Genomic DNA, 22,390 nt, shown 5'->3' on the forward strand with positions numbered 1-22,390 from the left:
TACTCATTTATTCGTAAGTCTGATTATTACGTAAGATTTCCGTTGGTTCAAATCCCTCACATTGTAAATTTTTCTTCGTTTAACCTCAAATCCAAAGTAAAACTCAACAGTAAAAACAAGGTTTGTTAAAACATGTAGCTCATATTATGACAACGTGACGAAAGTGACGAACACCATTTTGGTTGCGTCCTTCGGGTTGGACGTGAAGCCGTTGGTCTCGTGTGTTGTGTAATGGTAAAAGTACCCAGTGCATTTATTGAAAAATAAGGGGTTAACCCCAGTGTTCCTGGTTTGATTGGCTGCTGCATATTGCGTATAAGCACCTTGCATAATAACCATTGCATGGTGCGATGTGGAGCAATGTGTCATGTTTCAACAACGTAGCTGTTGAATTGCCTTTAAGCATCACTGAGTGCTACGACGAGAAGTCATTATTATTATAAATATAACTAAGTACTTTCATTGCATATTTAGCTGATGCCTGCGGTGCTAAGTGGTCATCCTACAATGGACACTGCTACACGTTCAGAGAGGCCAATCAATCCATCAGGTGGACTGACGCTCAGCGTCTATGCACAATAGAGGGCGCTCACCTCGTTAGCATCAATGACTTCGCTGAGATGAACTTTATTCATCGTCTGATGACGTCAGAGTGGCTGACGAACACGTCAAGTACATATATAGGTAAATGGTTCTCAAACTCGAACGAAAAATGTCATCGTTAAGTGGTTGGCGTCTCAAATTTCTTCGAGGCAGTGGCTGAATATCGTTTTACTATTTATTTATTTAGCTAGCTATGACAGTCTTCCCTTAAGATCAGCCCAAACTCGTTTTCACCAATGTGTAATTTAAAATCTTGCGTTGAAACTCCCTGATTTGAAACTCGGTCAGACGGGTCCCACAAGGGGAAATTGACACCAAGTTGGCAATCGCTTCTTAATTCCATACCCTTTGTACGGACTTAACACAGAATTCAAATCCCTTCTCAAAACTTATCTTTTGTCAAATGTTTTCGGTGCCTTTTTTTTTTCTTTTTTTTTTACTGTGCCTTGGATAGTGTGCGCATTAGAAGTATCGGTTAATGTTATTTTTACCCGATTTGGTTAGCAACAAACATTTTGGGAACCTTTTAAAATCTATAAAGCTGTCTATACATTAAGAAGTGTTAAGAACTTAGTGCTTGTTAAGATTTGATCACCGAACTGTTTAATTCCCTCAAGGTTTAACATACGATACCAAACATCAGCAGCATCGTTGGGTAGATGGTAGCCCACTGAGCTACGCTGATTGGTTTGTCCCACGAACAACAGGTCAATTGCCACGAATGTAAGTCAGCATTTCTTGTATTATTCTGTTTACGGTAAAATCACAATTTACTTTCTTGTGTAGGTTAGGTGTTTACATTGATACCTCACCGTTATCGTCGCCATTCGTCGTCATTTTAAGCTGTTTTCATCCAATGTAAGATATAGCCCTCCTCATTAAAATACAAATCATTTCTATTTCTTTGCAGTTCTGGTCCACGTTGCTTCGGCCTATTAATTATACCATGATGTCATCTCTCCATCTTTTTTTTTCTTTTTCTACCCCGCTTCCCTTTCGTTCCCAGTCATTGGTTACCAATCCATTATTCTTGTTCTCCAAGTGTCTTTTCTTCGGGTGGTGTGTCCAGCCCATCTGCCTTAAGCTTTTTTTTTTTTATCTACAGTCAAGTTTTCGTTGTTCAACCCAACAAACATTTAACAATCAGTTTCTCTTGTGGTTTATTGATTGATAAATAATAAATAAAATAAAAAACAAAAACACGAAAAATAATTTGAACGTTGATGTTTACTACTCAGTGGTTGCACATAATGCTTAAATTTCTATAAATTTGTAGGATGGCTCCATCTTTCACGATGGCCCCACAACCGGATGGTGGCGCTCTTGAAAGATGCTCTCAGATTATCCTACGTGATTTACACTCGACGAGCCACTGGCATGACGTGCCGTGTGCTTCAACCAACTCCAACCAGTTCATCTGTGAAAAAGTCGCCATTTCCAGAGGTATATTACACCTGTTTCATCAGACAGGCTCGCCAGAGTCGCGCCGAACCAAATAGATTAGGAGCGACTCTAGGTCGACACGAAATTTTGGTTTTAAGACAGGCGAACTTAACATAACATTTTACAATTGGCTCGGCTCATGACAAGAATGACATCTGAAACCATGGCTCTCCAGCACAGTCGATCTTTCAAATTCTACCGCAGCCAGTCGCTCCTAACTGTTTCAGACGTCGAACTTTTCATGTACTTAATTCAGAAATTGCTTCGGCTCTGGAGCACCTGTCTGAAACGGATGTCATACTAACTTACTATTTTCTTCTCTTCACGATATTGAAAAAATACATCCGACAAAACAGAACAAGGGATATTAATCAAGTTTCACTCAATCAAGTAACTCATTTTTGGAAAGATAATTGGCTTAGTGTGGCAAATATATTTGGTGCACTTGAAATAACAGCGTGGCGTCACAGTAAAAGTACGCCATGTTCTTGTTTTGGATCTGGCTAATTATATTCTCAACACACTATAAGAGCCAGACGAGAAGAGCAGATGATGAAGAAATTCTCAGTTTTAGTTGTGGGAGAAAAAACAACAGAAGTTCCATGGCAAACCCACGCTGTCAAGTAGGGACTAAAGAAATGCATTATAGCACCCTATCAATCAATCTTGCAGTTTTTATGATCACATCTACTCATAGTAGACACCAACAGTGTTTGTTTGTTGAGTACAGAGGAATAATAAATAGTTGTTATGGATTTTCTTCGCAGGCGATACAACGACGGAACCTGCTCCACTTCTACAAGGGCCATCGACAGCAGGTATGTTGGACTTGTGGACAAGTCGTTAAATGTCTGTCGCGGTGATAGCGTTCCTACTCTCCCGCGGTATTTTTGCGAGACTGCTGGTCCGCGAGTCCCTTGAAAATCTGAAGAGAGTCATTTGGCGAGTTAGTAGAGGTAATTAAGTCGTTCCATACGAAGGTGCACAATAAAGAGGAAGGCTCTTTCACAAAAGAGTTTAAAAAAGTAGTCTGCGTAGGAATCGACCAGCAGCAGAGCGAAAAGGACGAACAGAAATAAAACAATATTTATGCAGAAATGGAGATGAACAGATCACCTAGAAAGGGGTATGACAATTCAGGTGGGTATGCAAAGTAACCAACTGGACTCGATCCAAGAAACCGGGCAAGAAAAAGAGGGAGAAAAAACGGAAGATTGGGAAGTAGGGACATTGCTTGGCAACAAACAGTGCAGGATAAAGACAAAATAATTGAGAATTGGTGAAGAGGCTTTCTCCTGAATGCAGTGAATGCAGTATCACTGTTTTTGTATTTTATAAACAGTTTGCCAAAGTCATTGGAGCCTACTCCACGGTCGCTACTGCGTCAAGGTACTGGTCAACCGGAGTACCGCCTTTCTGAACCGCTGCCCGACCAACTCGACCCTCGCCACTGCGCTCGATGCAGGCATTGCCACCAAGCTCCCGTTCTTGCTCAAACACGTGTGGGGTATAAACCCAGACGTGCTCACAAGGTTTCTGATTGGACCACGTGGTCACGGTGAAGACACGGTTTATGACGTCATGACGTTCTTGGATGGTGATTGGATACAAGTTCGTGAGCAGGTGGATCAAGGCGTGGATGGAGCTATTTGCGCCATGATGGCGACAGGTAAAATAATATACACAAGTTTTGTTTAGGCGCAAGCCGTTTGATACATGAATAATATACAACACATGATCCATATTTAGTTGTAATAGTTGCTGTCCTTATGTCGACCGGGAACCAGATAAAAATGGGAAAGAAAAGGTATCCATATATTGGGAAATTGTCTGAGACCGGGCCGCAACGGGGTGTGCCCCACAAGGCAAATTTTTGTATTAAGGTATTATGGGCAGATGTTCTGTACAGGAATAAAGGAACAAACAAACAGACGATGTCCACAGGGGGTGTTCAAACTAGAGTGTGTGTGAGTAAAGCTACTGTACTTCTTAATATAATGTTTTACTTTTATTTATTTACAGAATATTGCTACAGTTGTTTGTTTTTGCCGTACCAAACCATTGTTCACGTGTTGATCTCTTGTGTCAAGTTTGTGGGAAAGCGGAGGCGGGCTCCCGCTTACCACACCATGGTTACGCCATTTTACCTATACACTTCATCCATCCAAAAAATCTGACACAAACTTACAACATGATACAGATTACAAGGTACGGTGCTGCAAATAGAAGTTGAGCCCACGACCGTCTGTATTATAATAACCATAGCGGGTTACACAATCAAACTGATGACATACAGGCCTATTAACCCCATGTTAATTCTGGCGTCGATATCTCAACATGGATTTTATTCTAGTGCTTTGTTTTTCATAAACACATACATTTAGTTGTATACTTGTTGTTTTTTTGTTTAGTGGAAACCCCCACATGTGCCAGTGGTATGTTCAGTTGCGGGTCCGGGGAGTGCATCCATCTTGTCTACGTTTGTGATTATCGCAACGACTGTACGGACGGTAGCGATGAAGTAGCCTGCAGCAATGGTAATAACTCTTATTACAATATTAAGAATTTATTATTATATCTCTTTGTATTTTATGATAGTTAATCTTAATCTAATCCATCATTCCAGGTTTTTATAACTTGTGTGTATCAATGTTTATTCTGTCTTTTAAACCATTGTGTCATGTATCTTGTTTTCATTCCTCTCTGTGAATACTTTTACATTGTTGGTTGAATTGTTTGTTATTGTTGGGGGTTATTTCTTATATCTTGCTAGCCTATAGGTTTTTGCTTTCGATTGTCTATGTAAATGTTTGATTTGTAATAGCAAGGATGTCATTTTTAGTATTACTTTGTGATACCACGACCATGTTTTGTGATTTTACCCTCTTAATGAACAAGAGTGCAAAAACACTCTTCGGACAACTCTTTTTCAAGTGGTCTTCCACTCTTTTAGATTGAAGTTTTCACTTTTTCCTGGAGTGAAACCCCTCTAAAAGAGTGAATTAACCACCACTCTTTTTAAAGAGCCGTTTGAAAGACAACTCGAAATGTAAAGAGTGGTGTTTTTCACTCTTTTACATTTAGAGAGTAGACCTGAATAAATAAATAAATAAATAATTAAAACAAATGAGATAGTCGCAATTAGCGTAAATAAAACACTTTGGAAAGAAATATAAGCAAAGAAGTGAACTCTCTATATATAGATACACATACTGAAAGGTTGAATTTCACAACATTTCTAACTAAATTTACTACTTGTTTAACAGAAACAACAAAATTTCACTATTGTAGTCTTACGTCGTGTGTCCGGGTTTTACTGCGCCACGCAGTATACAAATCATTGTCGGAAAATAATTAATAGAATTTTAAAATATGATTTTGAAGGGTGATTTTACAGTTTAATTCAATGCAAGTTTTTTTTCAACAAATAACTTAATTCAACCAAATTACTAATGTCCTACACCTTCATTTGGAGACTTTGGGACGCTAGGTGGCAGCAGACTTACCAGGTAAATTTCCATTGTTTACGTAGTTCTCAGCGTGCGTACATTACCTCGGTAATGTGCGCACGCTGAGATGGATTTTACCTGGTCGGCTGCCACCAAGCGTCCCGAAAGTCTCCCATTCTATTGTCTACGGTTGTTTATTGTTTATTTTATTTATTTACAGCCATAGGAATGTTTGGATACACGTGTTCCGATACGAGTTTTCGTTGCCTCTCCGGTGAATGCATCTCACTTTCCTTCTACTGTGATTTCTTTCCTCATTGTGACGATGGGTCGGATGAAGCAAGTTGTAGTAAGTTATGACTTAAAGCCATTGGACACTTTCTGAACAGAACAACAATTTAAAGTTCACAGATTTACAAATAACTTACAGGGTTTACAGAAGGTAATGGTGAAAGACTTCCCTTGAAATATTATTCCATGCAATGCTTTACTTTTTGAGAAAACATTAAAACAATAATTATCAACTCTCGATATCGAGTATAACGGATTTTTTTTAGACACATGTCTTGACACGGCGAAACGTGCGGAAACAAGGGTGGGTTTTCCCGTTATTTTCTCCCGACGTTGATGACCGATTGAGCCTAAGTTTTCACAGGTTTGTTATTTTATAAAGTTGTGGGCCTTTGGACAATACTGTTTACCGATGTTGTGCGATTGCTTTAAAGACCATGTCTCAAACGACAACTTTTCAGGCAACTTCGAGGCATTAGGAAATGTACCTTTCTTTATGTACTGATATTCTCATATTGAATTATTTTCCACAAAAAAAGGATAATGTAATAAACGTCAATAATACTGAATTGAATTGGACATATTTCTAGCAGTAACTCACTATCCCGAGAAAAAATATGAGCAAAAAGGAAAATTAATCAAACGTTCTATTGCTAGAGATTGCGACATGAGCTTAACTCTAACTGTTTTGGCTGATTCAATTATTAGGATCAAACTATTAACAAAATTCAGCAGCGTATGGTAACCCAACACCAACACTGTTGGACTCTGATAATGTAAACACGATATAACACGTATACCTGATTTCATGTTTGAGATAATCAGTTTACTAGTAAAAGAAAAAAAAAATGCAGTCCTCAATCTGACAAAATCAAACAACACATGTAGTTGGATTTTGTTGGGGTTGGATTTTGATGAATTGAAAGGTGGTTAACAGTAAATCACAAAATTAAACGAAATTTAACAAATGACATTTAAAAAACAATTACCTTATGTGCCAGCTGATAGTTTGTCCACCCACAGTTTTTGAATGCTAAGATTTTGCTGAATTTATAGTGCTATATGAGAGTAATTTGACATTTAAAAAGAGAGTATATCCAAAAGTTTACTGGAAAGTTATGTGTTATTCCTTCCTTTGTATAGGCATAGTTGAATGCACAGACTCGCAGTTTCGCTGTGACAGTGGTCAGTGCATCAGCTTAGCTCTCCATTGTAATCTAGTACCAGACTGCATGGACCAATCTGACGAATTGAATTGCGGTAAGAAATTAAGAAAGGACACCCCTATATAAAGATACCACACTGCTAAAACCATGATATCTTAATATACCACGCATCTTAAATAATCTTATTATAAAGTCTAAACAATGAAGTAAAATAATACTATCATCAACATTCCGAAATTAAACATCTAAAACACTTCGATGTGACGGATCACAGACTCACCCACCCGGTGTGTTATTGTTTGTACATAACTTGACTCCAAGATCATGGTGTGAGTTGTATCTTATGGTAGCCGAGTTTGGCGTAGGTGCGAGATGGGGTCACACTTTGTTGTATTTTTGATATTGTGTGTTCGTTTTAATGAATGTCATCCTTTTTTTTTTTAGGAGATTGCTCTTTTTAGATTTATCTGATTTAGTTTGCTTTTTGGCAATCCTTAGACTGTTGTTTGTTTTATACTTCTATTCCTATAATGTTTTGTTTCGTAAGTCTTTGTGCCATTTGTTTCTCCGTATATACGTTTATTGTATTGTATTTTAAAGCCTGATTTATGTATAGTGCCGTTTCTTGACTATATACATCCTTTGCATATGACGTCACAAGCCCAAAACAGTGTACCCTCACTGTGGTCAATGAGGAGCTACCATTGGCTAAAAGTCGTGCGCACGCGTACACGATTCCATTATTGGTCATCAAAGATGGCGGCAACTGCAGCGTTTTACAGTAAACTGTGGATCTAATGTAAATAAGGCGGTTATTGTGAAATGCGGCACATAAACACTTGTTATTTTTTTAATAATGAATATTAAACAATCAGAAAGACCTTGTCTTTTTGTTTATCTACCTCGAGCCTGGCGCTTTTAACTCGTCCAGAGTTTGTGTCTGTTGTTCTAAAAGAAGCTTTAGATTGTGTATCATCTCATCCCTGGGTGATTCAAAGACCACAGGGATCTCTCTTCCTCGGCCTTTAGATGCCACTGGCGTAGTCTTAGCCGAGAAAACCGGTTTATCGTAAACCCACTGCGGACAATCCTCAAGATCGCTACTGGTATTGCTGTCAGTATCACTGGTGTCCGGTTGGGATGGCCGTGCCTCCACAATGGAGCTGTGAAAATCCCCACCGGACGATGCTGCGCTGAGTCGACGTCTCTTGTGTGGGAAACCAGCGGATGCCGAGCTTGTGTCTGTAAACGAATGATCACCCCTTGGCGACACCAGCGGCAGACTACCAGTGGATAGTGACGTGGTTGGGGAATGCGGTCGAGGTTTTGACTTTCTCCGGTTTACGTTGTACTGCATCGACAGCTCTGGTTGGTAGGTCGAGTTGTCAAATGAATGAATGGAAGAAGTTAGCGACGGTTCTGTGGTGGTAATAGTGCTCGATGATGACGATGATATGCACGGTGCAGCGCATGCCGCCCGGGGTTGGTTTGAAAACGGCTTGCACCGTGCACACGTCTTCTCAAATTCTTGCATTCTCCATTTGCGTGTGAGGTTAAAATCACTCTGTCTGATTAGGTGCTCCTTGGTCAAACTTTCAGAGCTGCCATTATCAGAAGATTGCTCCGTTAATGGTCCCCTCAGTCTGCTGTCTATGTGATCCTTTTTAGACACTGGTGTAGAGTTGTATGGAACAACCCGCCATGTTGTACTCGGATCGGCGCTCCGTTGGCGGGAAAATTTAATTTTCAGTTTTGCAAACTGATCGGCTTCCGACGAGCCAAGTGTCCCTGCGTCTTGAGTCGAGTTGGTTTCTTGGTCAAGGCTCATGCTCTCTGTGTCAACTCCATGAGATTTCTCCTGACTCTTCATGGCAGTTTTGTTGTATTCGTTTATGCTTATGGATTTAACATCGGTAATGGACAATCCAATGTCAAGCGGTTTAGGGACTATTTTGGTTGAGCAAGAAGGAAAAGAACTTGCCTGTTGGCCGTTGCTTTCAGGGATTGCTGATGTTGTTTCTGGTTTCTTGGATTCTGTTCTGCTGCGTTTAGACTGTTGCATCCTACCCATGGCTCGCTGCAGGATGCTGTACGGTACCGCCTTCACCGATGCCTGTCCGTTCTTGATGAGAAGCAGAGGTATGAAGGCGTTTGCAGCCGGCCTTTTGAGGCCCGATGACGGTGTCGTCGTTCGCTGCCTGTTTGCACTTCCATCCATGTTCAAACCTTGATGAACTTTGGCTCTGTCGTGAATTTTTTCAAAGCAACTTTGTTGAAGCATTCGATTCTGTTGCCAACTTCGAAATTCAAACAAAACAAACTTGTGTGACGACCGTTTTTCTGTATGACGCGCACGAACTTTTGAATTGTCACCTTTATGACGCAGTATGTCACCATTCAACCAATCATATCACAGGGCGTACACTCAGGGGCGTACGCGTTGACTACATCGGGGCGTCACGCGTTGACGCGCTACCGTTAACGCATGCGTGTGTATTGTGCGTGTGCCGTATGCGTACGACGCGCAGTTAATTTGTTGTGGAAAGAATCTTTATACATTAGTTTGCTTACTTTGTTGCTATAAAACTTTACCATTGCAAAACCAAAAAAAAAAAGCTTGTTTGAAATGAACAATGGGTCTATGGTCAGCAAGGTATCTATTCATTATATTTTGCACGGAATTTGAAAGTAAAAACGATAAAAAATTGCATTACAAGGGCACTCGACGATGATGACAAATCCCTAAAATAACCATGATTTAAATAAATTCCACATCCTTGTGGATGAATGTGTCTTTGGCATGATTGTTTGTCGGTTTGTGGATTTTCTTTGTCTGTTTGTTTGTTCGTTTGTTTCAGTGATTGGTTTGTTTGTTTGTTTGTCTTTTATTGTTTCCTTTCTTTTGAAGCACTGAACGGATTCCAGTCACAGCACTTTTCGATGAGATTTTCAATTATTTTTTTTATAAATGAGATTTTAGACCAGAGTGATAATTCATAACGAGCTAAGTTTATGTTCACTTGGTTATAGCGGCAGTGCATGGTGGATTCCAGTGCTATGATGGGGCGTGGCTGCCTGACCACACCCACTGTGATGGAACAAAGGACTGTCCAGGGAACAGTAGAGAAGATGAACCCACCAACAAATGTGGTAAAAGTCTTTTTTTATTTTTTTTTTATTGATGTGCTAGTGTCCATTTCATTACGTACACAATTATATCAATTTTGAAAAATGGTATGTGAGTGGTCAGGGAATTTATTATACTTAAACCAATCAGTTTGAGTTCGACTCATTCGACTTTCTTAACTCAAAATTCCAAAACGAAATAGGTATAACAATGGCATAATGGAAAGAAAAAACCCAGATATGATCCAAATTGTTGTGTTTTTATTGTTACAGTAATGTCAATATCTGTAAGATTTTGTGCTTGTTTTTGTTTCGACTTGCAGAGTTTTTCCAGTGTGGTTCAGACCAAAGTCTGATCCAGTGCAACAACGGCGCATGCGCCGACAGGAAACACATTTGCATATACGACTTCGATCAGTACGGCTATCAGACGGGATGCCGTGACGTCACACATCTACGTTTCTGTGGTGAGTTTGTACTTTTGGGGCGTTTTCGAAACGATGGTTTGCTTCAACTTCGGCTCTTGTTTTTGCTAACACTAAACAAATTTGCAATCATGCGCTTTCGGAAAAGAAAGCTCATTTCATTTCATTTGTCCTGGTTGGTGAAGCAAGTACTCTCAGAAAAGCGAATTGAATCGCTATAATTATTAGTCAATAACCCAAATGGAGTGAAAACAAGGAAGGAAGTTAAATTTCTAGTTGTGGGAGGAAAACCAAAGGGAAATATTCCAGTGAAAAAATACACGAACTCTGGAGTTTTTGTTTTTTTTGCAATGCCTCAAATCCTGTATGAAGCAAGTTTACCCTCAAGTTTACTTTACATAATTTTGTTGTTGTAATTTTTTTTCCATTTTTCAAATGTCCCCTAAAAAAATGTGTAAAGAGAAATAAAAATCTCCAGTAAGACGCCATTTCACATCAATCACAACTTCATCCCAAGGCAGTTTTAACACTGAGTATGGATTACAAGAAAAACAAGATTGTGTTAATTTGATACCGAGAACTATGCATTGAGGTAAAATTTTTGCAAAACAGAAGACCCTGTTACCAAATCAACGACCTCTTTTCGTACAGCCGGATGATCAAGTGTACCAGATACTACCATAACACTGATATTTAAGACAACTATGTGATTATTACTGGGGGATTCAATCCGAAACCAAACTCGCTCGGAGTAATTTAAAACATGATTGTGTGCCAATAATGTTGACCACAGATGAGTTCGAGTGCAGCAATAACACATTCAAATGTCCGGGGTCGTACTGTGTGCCCCTGCACCGGCGATGCGACCTGACGGAGGACTGCCCTGGGGGTGAAGACGAGCTCGGATGCGGTAAGTCTAAACCCTTCTTTAAGTTTAACCTATTTCATGTTTATCGAATAAAAGAGATGTGGTTGATGTGAGTATAGGCCAATATAATACGATATCCAAGTCGGGCTTTTCTTTACACTGTTAATATTTTTAAATCAAAGCGTCCAGACAAGATTGTGTCAATTGGGTGAGGTGACTGTGTACCAGAATGACCAATATAGAGAGGGGTTGCGGATAAAGGGCCCAACAAATATGGGGAAAATTGTATGTACAAAGGGTGCCAAAGTAATGCTACACACGCCCACGTGTCAAAACATTGCTGGGTAAAAAATAATATGACTAGAACGAACCGGAACATGTATCAAAATGACAAAGAAATTAGTCCAACTTTAGCAAAATCTGAGTTAAAAGGGCTTTAAAAACTTTCCGGAATGGGGCGATGCCTCCCTCCTGGGAGCCCAGAATCCATGTCATTTGTGACCAAAGATGCGCCCTAGCAGTGGAGATATAGCACAAACAATGAGCACAACCAAAGCTAGACAGAGATAGAAAAGAGGAGGGTTTGAGGAGGTTTTTTGGAACTTCATTGAGAAGAAGTGTTTAACCCGGGAAGTTATAGAGGCATAGCCCCTAAACAAAAATTGATTCCTACAAACTAGCCGCTTTAGAATAAATAATATGTCGTCTAGTTACTGGTCTGATACTGGTCTGATACTTCACTGAGACACCAAAGGCGATTGCCTCCATGCCCCCTATGGTCATTGCTAGTGGTGCCCTTGAACTGCTCCAGTAGAAAATTACCATTTCCTCAAAGGATGCCTTTTACCGTGCCCTAATCATACGTCAAACCATGTTTAGTATGCCAAAAGAGACAATGGCTGTTGCAGCTTGTTTATCCCCATTGAGTTTGCCAAGTTTTCTTACAACGGGAATTGATAATCGCAATGTTGCTGTTTTTATTTCCAGGTAACTTTACATGTTCTGGGCAATACCAATGTCACAAATCCAATGTCTGCGTAACGCATGCAGAGGTATGTGATGGTGTCAAGCACTGCCCATCTGGGGACGATGAACTATTCTGCGGTAAGGAGACAACACGTCGTTTCTTTCACAAACAAAATATTCAAACATCAAACCACAAAAGAAGCTGTGGGTAATTTTGTTCAATGATTTGGGGTTTTAAAAAAAGAAGAGCGGGATTTGAACCAACGACCCCCGGATTTTTGTGCCGGCGCTCTACAAACTGATCTATCTAGCCCTATTTTGATGGTCTTTCTATTTTGTCAAATAATGTTTAGTTTCGATCGGAGGCAATGCATCCCATAACTGCCGTGTAGCCAGGGCTGACATAGTACGATATAACTTGGGAAACATCCAATAATAAATTTGGCTACAAAAATAAACCGTCTTTCTCAGTGGAAACTCCTCACTTATTTTCCTTTTCCTCGTTTGTTTGTTGCACTGTTTGGTTTGTTAGTACAAATTAATATTCGTTAACCCTATTCCATTTTCTGATTATATGACACGCGCAGAAGCTGAGTGCCCAGCCGGGTGTTTATGTTCCGGTCTCTCGTACGTCTGTAAAGGTATCACGTGGAACAAGGACACGGTCCGTGGAATACCGGTAAACATTCGCAAACTGTAAGTGTTTTGTTTTAAAGGTTAGGTGTGCATTTAAAAATACATTAAAAAATTACTCTTTACATTAACTATATCCATTATGACTGATCACATGAACACACTTTTACAAAAGTGAGGTGTGGATTTTACAACAGGGGTGTTGTCACTTTTTCTCTGACGAAATATTTTTGAGCAAGACATGTGCTGGATCTTGAACTTACAACAGGCCCGCTTAATTTATCGCCATTTTGCTGATACAGGTATACAGGGAGATAATTAAAGTTTTGTATGATGAATGCATAGCAAGAATTGGCGTAAAATGTGATTTTAAAACAAAACTTCAAATGCTGTGTTTGTGCTTATTTTGGTTGATTTGTTGTTCTATGTTTTGTTTTCCTTTAACAGGGAACTGAGTGGTATTTTTGCCGAGCACAGACATCGGAGGGAGGCATTGCTTAATTACAACATATCCCTGGAGTATACGTTGATATTGCGTCTGGAAGAGCTTCAACAACTAGCTGAATTGTAAGCAGATATCTTCAATTTCTGGAAAAATAAAATGGAAGGGGACATGATTTTATTTAATGTAGTTTTAATGCACTGGTTACGTTGTGGGAAAGCATTTTATTTAGAACGAGAACGAAACAAAGAATTTATTCAGCATAATATACATTTGTTTTTTGAACCGTTCGACTGTATTCCTACAGACTGTTTTATACTATCGATAGCTGTTGTAAGCTTTTAATCAAACGTTTGTCTTGCAATTCCTTTTATGAGTGATTACCAAACGTATATATACACCGTTATCTTGCACACACAAAAGTGCTAAAGAAAACTATGAGCGAAGTTTTTTAACTGTTTATAATGAGATTATCAATACCATAACATCAATCCCTTTTGTGTTATATGTAGAGATCTTTCCGGTAATAACATTGGTGAGCTGAAACCAGGGATGTTCAGGAATCAGAAGAATTTGTATAAACTGTAAGTACATGAAATATAAGGGATTGTTTACTGACTAATGTCAGCCCACCAGCTAAAAAGGGAACTTTTGTCTTAATCACAGCGTCAAGCTCATATACAAAATTATAACACGTAAGCTTGGGAACTTATTGTAACAAATCAAAATATAATGTCCACAGATTTACATTAAACTTACTCAGTTTGGAGATAATGACAGCAGAAAGCTTCCTTTAAAATATTACTTGCTGTAGTTTTTGAGAGATGCGTACTAAAACAAGTCACGAAGATATTTTTCGTCTCACTCTGACTGAGACGACAATAAATTATTATTTTGTCTGTAAAAATGTATTAACCAGAAATTATGGTTTGTTATGGTAAAATACCATAACTGGTTGATACGTTTTGACACGCTAAAACTGAGACTAAAATAACTTTTGTGGCATGGTTTTACTAATTTCTCAAAAACAAAAGCACCTCAGCAAGTAAGGGAAGCTCTCTATTATCATTATTTTTCCAAACTGTTTCAGTTTAATGTAAATCTGTGGAAATTGTGTAAAAAGTACCCAGACCCTCTATAAGGCACATTGTTAGCATACAATCTGCTTGGTCACGAGCAATGGGGAGCTGTTGATATTATAAAACATTAAGACGAGGTAATTTCTCTCTCAAATAATAAGAGACTTCAGCCGAAGGCTGTTATAATGCATCTGACAGCGCATAAAGTAACAAGGGTGTTTTTTTCTTTCGTTCAGAGTTCTGGCGAACAACAATATCACGAAGCTTAAAAATGGAACCTTTGAGGGACTTCGACGTTTACAATTTCTGTAAGTCTATTTTATTTGTGAAACCGATACATTGTTTTGTTTGATCATCTATATTATCTGTTTTGATTTCTACGGTTCATGTATGCTTTTCTGCTATTTTTTTTTTTTTTTTTTTTAATATGCAAACCGAAAAAGTGGTTTTTATACGCGAGGCATGATGTAAAAAGATTTGAATTGAATTTGAATTGGTTAAGGAAATTAGTAAAATAGTTGCACTCACACTGTCTCACTTTCACTTTCCCAAGTAGTACTTTGGTAATATTTGTAAGGTGAGACCCTGTAATTGTAAACTTGCTTGTAACAACTTGCCTTGCTGTTATTCAACTACCGCGGAGTAGACTTGGAATTCTTGGGGACTAACTTAGGTCTGAAAATTATCGTAGAACTATCTAAAAGCCACAAAAATCAGCTAAGCACATCACAACTATGATTCCAAGCAAAAGGTCACAGCCAAACACGTTGTAACTGTTTATACTTTTGTTTTGTTTTTAAGGAACATTTTGGTTGTATTAGTCTTAAATGTATAGATAAATGCACTAGGCCGACAGCTAACACGACAAATTGTTTCACGTTTTTGAGACATCGCCGAAAATCCTGAGTGTGAAGAAATACACTGATAAGCGTTACTGACGGTAAAGCGTGTCGGATTGAAATTTTGGGCGGTAAAAACATACATTAGTTTTTACATAACCACATAACCTCGATCTAAAATGTTTCTTAAAAATGCTTTACTTTTTTTTATGGAGAGCTGCTGTATAGGCTTATAATCAAAAGTTGGTTTGCCATTCAGTTCGACATGTGTGCTCAAAAATTATGTTTCATTGCAGAAATTTAACGGGCAATCCACTGGTCGAAATAGAGTCAGGAGCTTTCTCTGACGTCATCGCACTGCCTGTTTTGTGAGTATCTTTTAGTATTTTCTGCAATTTTTATATATGTTTTTTTTGTTATGCAAGTTTGCTCCAAACAAGGCTAAGGGTCACTCTGGGTATAGGGCTACAAGAGGAAGAAAAATATCTCAAGTGGAAAGTTAACTCAGGGGAGCTGAAGGTAGGAATTGGCATTCCTCTTAAAACAGTCTAGATTATTTTAATTTGTTAAAAAGTACAATTTTATTAGTACAAGATTTATTTAAATGACGTGAGCATTCACCAAGCAGCTGTTTCAATTACATTGTTATTTAGCCAGCAGCAGGTCAAGCCTTTGGCAACCAAAGTCTTGACTATTAAAATGTTGCCTTTCTTATTGTCTAGATCTATATAATCAATAATCGATAAACGATACTAATCGATTTCTCCCTGCAGGGATCTTGGAGGGCTGAATTTAACTTATTTACAAAATGGTGTCTTCAAGGGATTGGACGCCTTGCAAACACTGTAAGTTCTTTTCTCATCGTGACGAAACTTTAACCCTCCCACTATCACTTTTGTTTTTCACAACAACCCTACCAACGTATAGACAAAGAGCACATTAATCTTTCCTAAAATTACTCGTTGTTGTTTTTTATGCGAAAAACCCCAGGTGAAACCATTTAAAGGTCTATCCTCAGACAAGCCTGAATTCCATGGTATGACCCTTTGAGCACTGTAACTTAAGGGCTGATCTGTAACTCAGTTAAGAAACACTTTTACGGTGTGTACAAAACACGTGCAGTTTTACAGTGTAAAAACATAATTATTAGCACATACAACACATTTTTTGTTTGCACATAGTATCTCCAAAAGCTACGTTAGTTAGGCCTAGCTTAAAAAGGGTATGAAAACAACATTGCAAATGAGGCAGCCACGTTTTCCCTGCTGATGTGCCTTCATATATAGTAACGCCATAGCAAAGTTGAAGTGGAAAACATTGAATTATTATAATTGTTGCTATTTTTTTATTTGCCTCTTAGAGACGTAAGCAACAACAGTGAGTTGACTGTTGTCGACAGTGGAGCTTTTGACGGACTTCGGATGACAAATATACTGTATGTCATTTGATAAACTTCTTACTCATAGTTAAAACAAAATTATGAAGATTTCTAGCGATGTTTGGTTTGGATATTTTGCATGGTTGGGTCGAGTGTATCGGACAACGTTATAAAACACGACAGACGAAGGTTCCTTTGTGTACGAGAAAATGGGGGAATTCCCTTGAGACAGAGGACAAGTCTATGTTGTAAAAAAATCCAGCGGATAAACAACCTTGTGGCCACTCAAACTTTGAGTTGTTTTGTTTTCAAGCGTTTTCTTTTAGTCGGGGAAAATGGGATATTGACTAGATTCATACGCAAAGTCTGTTGTATCGCACTAAGGGGTTGATGATCTTTTACATCAGTTTAATTCTTTTCTTATTCTCTGATAGGGATATTCGTGGGACAACAATACGCAAGGTGGACCCCAATATGTTTGATGGCCTGGCTAGCCTGCAGACACTGTGAGTAAAGACAGGAGGTCAACTTTTTATTGTGCCTCCTACTATGAGGCTTACATATTGATCGGTTTTCACTGATGAACCAGCCACCTCAAGGACAAGTATTACCCTCCCAAACTATTCCTAGTTTACAGCAGTATGTGAAACCAGTGTGGCTTCGACATGTGTGTGCAAACAATTAGTACCTCTTCTGTTGCCTCTTGGGCGAGGTAGACAAGACACTCGAGGTTAGGTACCCTATGAAAACAGCCTTTATATTCCTTCGAGAAAAAAAATACCTCTCTGTTGCCGCATAGACAAAGTTAACAAGTGTGAGGCACTATCCCTAACAGCCTTCACTTTCCGTTGCATACGGTACGCAGCAAATAATTGACTCCTTTCAGGTATGCAGACAAGTACCTCTTCTGGTTGCCTCATGGACGAGGTGTGAGGTACTATCCCAAACAGCCTCTCCATTTAATATACATAAACAGCATAAACATTTTATTGACTCCCTTCAAGTATGTAGACAAGTACCTTTTCATCAGCTGCCCTCCTATAAGACAAGTCTGACACAGCGTACGTGTGAGACACTCTACCCCAAACAACCACTTTCCATACGATATACAGCAAAAACAGTGACTCTTTCCAGGTATGCAGACAAGTACCTCTCTGGTTGCCTCCTGGACGAGGTGTGAGGCACTATACCCCAAACAACCTTTGACTTTCCGTTATACGATAACCAGCATGACTCTTTTCAGGTATGCAGACAAGTACCTCTTCTGCTGCCTCCTGGACGAGACCGACACCTGTGTGGCTCCAATCGACGAGTTCTCCTCCTGTGAGGACCTCATGAGGAACCCCATCCTTCGAGTCTTCATCTGGATCCTAGGGTTTAGCGCCCTCATCGGCAATGCCTTTGTCATCATCTGGCGAGTCCGGAGCAAGGATCGTGAGCAGTCCAAGAAGATACAAACCTTCCTGATTCTCAACCTGGCCGTAGCGGACCTCCTGATGGGGGTTTATATGATCATTATTGCCAGTGCTGATCTTCACTACCGGAGTGGATATATGATCCATGCTGAGGAGTGGCAGGCAAGGACTTAAAAAAACTTAAGTTTTGACGCCCCAAAAGATCAAACAAGACGAAAACAGACAAGGTCATGCTTTTACAAAAACAGTTACTGTTTGAAGACTTGTTTTCTACTCAGTTGGTATAATTTGGGTGATATGTATTTCTTTTGGAATTATCTTTCATGTTGATTTGATACCCCCGGCAGTTAACCTGTTTACTTATTCACTTGATACGCCTGGCAGTTATTGGCTGTTTACTTATTCCCTTAAATATACACGTTTTTCAGACAGTCTTAAAGGTCCATTCACAGTCATCCATTAATTATTAAGAATATATACTCGGCTGTGATTGTTTTATTATGTTGCTTTGTTTTAACAAACTTGTGTTTGTATTTCAAAAGGAGAGCATCGTGTGCCAAATGGCTGGCTTTATATCCGTCCTCTCCAGCGAGGCCTCGGTCTTTCTCCTCGTTCTCATCACAACCGACCGGTTCCTCGGGGTCGTGTTCCCCTTCAGCATCTGGCGTCTTCACACCAAGTCAGCCCGTTACGCCGCGGCCGTCCTCTGGCTGCTCGCCCTGTTCCTCAGCCTACTCCCAGTGGTGCTCCGGCCGGTGTTTGTGGCGCGGTTCTACGGACGGTCAAGCGTGTGCCTCGCGCTGCCGTTCACACGGACGAAGCAACCGGGCTGGCAGTACTCGGTCGTGCTGTTCCTCGGTGTCAACCTCCTGGGCTTTTTGGTTATCTTCTTATGTTACTTTTCCATGTATATTGCCATCAAGAGGGCTTCCAAACAGGTAAGAACCATGTATTATGAATTTCATTTCATATCTCTGATGTTTTGGGGTTTTTTTAAGGTTTTTTTTTACCATGGTATCTTTCTGCTCCCTTGTGAGTATACGTATACAGTCCCGGGCTGCCATGTCCCTCCGAAGACTTGTTCATACACAATATCAAATCTTCCCTTGCAGGTACCCATTTATACCCCTGTGTGAAGAGAAGCAATTATAGTATAAAGTAACAAACAGAACTTGACAACCTATGACTCAAATACCCCAGACTTGGACAATGAAGGACAGATCTCACAAACCGCTTTCTCGTATTCTCCCACCAGTGCACGAGAAAACGCGAGACGATGGAAGAGATCAAGATGGCGACCAAAATGGGCATTATAGTTGGCACTGATTTCCTTTGTTGGATGCCGATCATCACAATGGGTCTATTGTCCCTGTCAGGGAAGACGACTATACCACAGGAGATGTACGCCTGGGCAGCTGTGTTTATGCTACCGGTCAACTCTGCTGCAAACCCGTACCTTTACACTATCTCAAGTCTCGACAGGTGAGTTATTATGTATGCCACTACGTAACTACAATGACAATGACAAGGACATTGACAATGACAGCTGTCAGATATGACTATACGGCCTCCAGCTGCTGCTAACCATACCTTTATACCATCTCAAGTCTCGACAGGTGAATAATTAATGTATGCCACTACGTAACTACAATGACAATGACAATGACAATGACATTGACAGCTGTCAGTATGACTATACGGCCTCCGTCTGCTGCTAACCCCTACCTTTATACCATCTCAAGTCTCGACAGGTGAGTTATTATATATGCCATCACTACGTAACTGCAATGACAATAGCATTGACATTAACAATGACAGCTGTCAGTATGACTATGCGGCCTCCACCTGCTGCTAACCCATACCTTTATAGCACTCAAGTCTCGACAGGTGAGTTATTATGTATGGCTCTACGTAATGGCAATGACAATGACAATGACATTGACAATGACAGCTGTCAGTATGGCTATACGGCCTCCACTCTGCTGCAAACCCCTACCTTTATACCATCTCAAGTTTCGACAGGTGAGTTATTATGTATGCCACTACGTAACTACAATGACAAAGACAATGACATTGACAATGACAGTTGTCAGTATGACTGTCACAAAATTGCCTCCATTCGGCTGCTAACCCCTACCTTAATACCATATCAAGTATCGACAGGTGAGTTATGTATGCCACCACAAGAACTACTATTCTTACTACAATTCCATGACAATGACAATGACAGTGTGACAATACATATTTCCCTTTATATTACAGCCTCCAATGCACGGAGATAAGGAAACTTTAAAAATACAATACTTTTAAGTATTGTATTAGAATAAATCAAAGTTACAAAAACACAATTACTTCTTGAATTGTGCAATATTCATAATCATGGACGTTGAACCAATGTTTGTATGACCAATTATTCATTAAGCACATGTGAAAATATGAACTTAATTGGTCGTCGAAGTAGCGAGATCATAATTATTGGAACACCCCTGCCACACGAAGCTGTGTGCTTCCAAACGTTTGACTTCGGGTCCTCAAAATCTAGTTCTGTGGTCTCGAAATCAACTTCAAATATTTTAGTGGAAAATTATTTCTTTTTCGAAAACTACGTTACTTCAGAGGGAGCCGTTTCTCACAATGTTTTATACTATCAACCTCTCCCCATTACTCGTTACCAAGTGAGGTTTTATGCTAATAATTATTTTGAGTAATTACCAATAGTGTCTAGTGCCGTTAACTCGGATTTTGTTTGTGAATGACGCTACAGGACAAGGAAAAAAACTAGGACGTCAACATCATCGCCAACATGGCGGACAGAATGCACGCGTGACGTCAGTGTTGATTTCGAGATGGTGAAATACGCAAAAGTTGACGGCAACTTGAAAGGTATCAATGTTGTTGTGTTATCTCTTATTTAAGAATGTTCTTACATAAACGCCGATTCTTAAAAATGCCGAAAATTTACCCAGACTATGCTCATTTCCGAGTCCTTGTGCACCGTATGTCCGGGAGAAAGGGTTTGCTCTAGTAAGCTTACATTATCATTGTCATACGGTTTTATATTCTTTATAATCATCCAATAAGGCGATTGAAGGCGATAAAGTTTTCAAGTTTATGAATAATGATACCGAATTATGTAACACCTCACAGTGGTTTACAAGGTGCTGCAGTGCATTCATCAGCCACTGCCAGAAACAACAGGGCAAACCCCCTTCTCTCAATTGTGAACTGCTCTTAAACGTATACATTACACAACACACGGGACCTACGTCTTTACGTCCCATCCAAGGACAAAGCAACAATGCATTGTTTTAAGGGAATACGTGTCAGGACTGGGACTCGAGCCCAGACTCTTCTGCTCAAAAACCAAAAACGTCACTCTTGACCACTCGGCCACACGACACGCCGATGTGTAGCCTTCGCTACAAATAACCCAAAACAGGAGGTAACACAATTTCGGCTTTATACTGTTTTTCAGAAAACCAAACTCTGATGTCCACGGTCTTCACGGAGCAGACTGAGAACCGGGTCTTGCCCCTGATGGGTACCCGTGGTCATGCCTTCATGCTACGGCAGTACATCGCCACGATGAAGACCCCTCTCGGTGTTTCGGCCGTAGCTGCTATCGAGAATGATTTAAGGAGGGCCCTGGATTTCTTGCATAAAAACGGCATCGCACACGGACAGGTGGACGAGGATTTTGTGGCAGTTGATAAGGTTTGATTTTTTCCTTCCAATTTGTTTTATTTTTCACATTTGTCTTGCAACCATCTTTAACATCACATATACTGCGCCAGGAATGTCTTTTAGAGTATGCCTTAATTGTTAATATAAATGGTTATACTACCTATCATGATTATTAAATTTTAAGTGTCAACTATCCATGACCAACCATATTCCGAGACGCTGGAAAATGAATATTGAAGACAAACACGCATGAAGACGATGACTAGAGCGAGTAGTGCAGTTAATTACGATCAAAGCTAAAGTAGTAGTCCCAGCCAATTGTTTATACATCTACTCTGCAGTAGTAGAACATAGCAAGACAGTTTTCTCAAGAACAAACTCTACCTGGCAGGTAGGATACACACATATGGTGTTACCGCAAACCAAATAACTTGAGTATAGGGTTAGATAAGTTCCTTGAGATACCACGGTGGTGCCTTACATTTAAATGTATAATTGTGTGGCCTATTCATAGATTTACTTGCGAGCAACTTAATCTTTACTACCCCATAACACACATGCCAGCTCTGTATTGCAACCACTG

At 39.7% G+C, this 22,390-nt stretch overlaps 1 protein-coding gene across 1 annotated transcript in view; it reads left to right on the forward strand.

The window, feature by feature from the left end:
* LOC117296560 overlaps positions 1-22,390 on the forward strand; it is a 101,090-nt gene that overhangs the window by 74,559 nt on the left and 4,141 nt on the right. The window contains exons 25-49 of the mRNA XM_033779548.1: positions 475-684; positions 1,221-1,326; positions 1,880-2,046; positions 2,814-2,864; positions 3,389-3,715; positions 4,458-4,583; positions 5,716-5,844; positions 6,930-7,046; positions 9,983-10,102; positions 10,402-10,545; positions 11,297-11,413; positions 12,359-12,475; positions 12,925-13,033; positions 13,418-13,537; positions 13,925-13,996; positions 14,728-14,799; positions 15,627-15,698; positions 16,104-16,175; positions 16,691-16,765; positions 17,143-17,214; positions 17,952-18,285; positions 18,666-19,061; positions 19,379-19,605; positions 20,888-21,006; positions 21,599-21,837. Coding sequence (XP_033635439.1) covers positions 475-684; positions 1,221-1,326; positions 1,880-2,046; positions 2,814-2,864; positions 3,389-3,715; positions 4,458-4,583; positions 5,716-5,844; positions 6,930-7,046; positions 9,983-10,102; positions 10,402-10,545; positions 11,297-11,413; positions 12,359-12,475; positions 12,925-13,033; positions 13,418-13,537; positions 13,925-13,996; positions 14,728-14,799; positions 15,627-15,698; positions 16,104-16,175; positions 16,691-16,765; positions 17,143-17,214; positions 17,952-18,285; positions 18,666-19,061; positions 19,379-19,605; positions 20,888-21,006; positions 21,599-21,837 — 3,710 coding nt within the window. The remainder of the gene's footprint in view (positions 1-474; positions 685-1,220; positions 1,327-1,879; positions 2,047-2,813; positions 2,865-3,388; positions 3,716-4,457; positions 4,584-5,715; positions 5,845-6,929; positions 7,047-9,982; positions 10,103-10,401; positions 10,546-11,296; positions 11,414-12,358; positions 12,476-12,924; positions 13,034-13,417; positions 13,538-13,924; positions 13,997-14,727; positions 14,800-15,626; positions 15,699-16,103; positions 16,176-16,690; positions 16,766-17,142; positions 17,215-17,951; positions 18,286-18,665; positions 19,062-19,378; positions 19,606-20,887; positions 21,007-21,598; positions 21,838-22,390) is intronic.

The sequence above is a fragment of the Asterias rubens genome, chromosome 11, assembly GCF_902459465.1.
Source record: "Asterias rubens chromosome 11, eAstRub1.3, whole genome shotgun sequence".
Lineage (NCBI taxonomy): Eukaryota > Metazoa > Echinodermata > Asteroidea > Forcipulatida > Asteriidae > Asterias > Asterias rubens.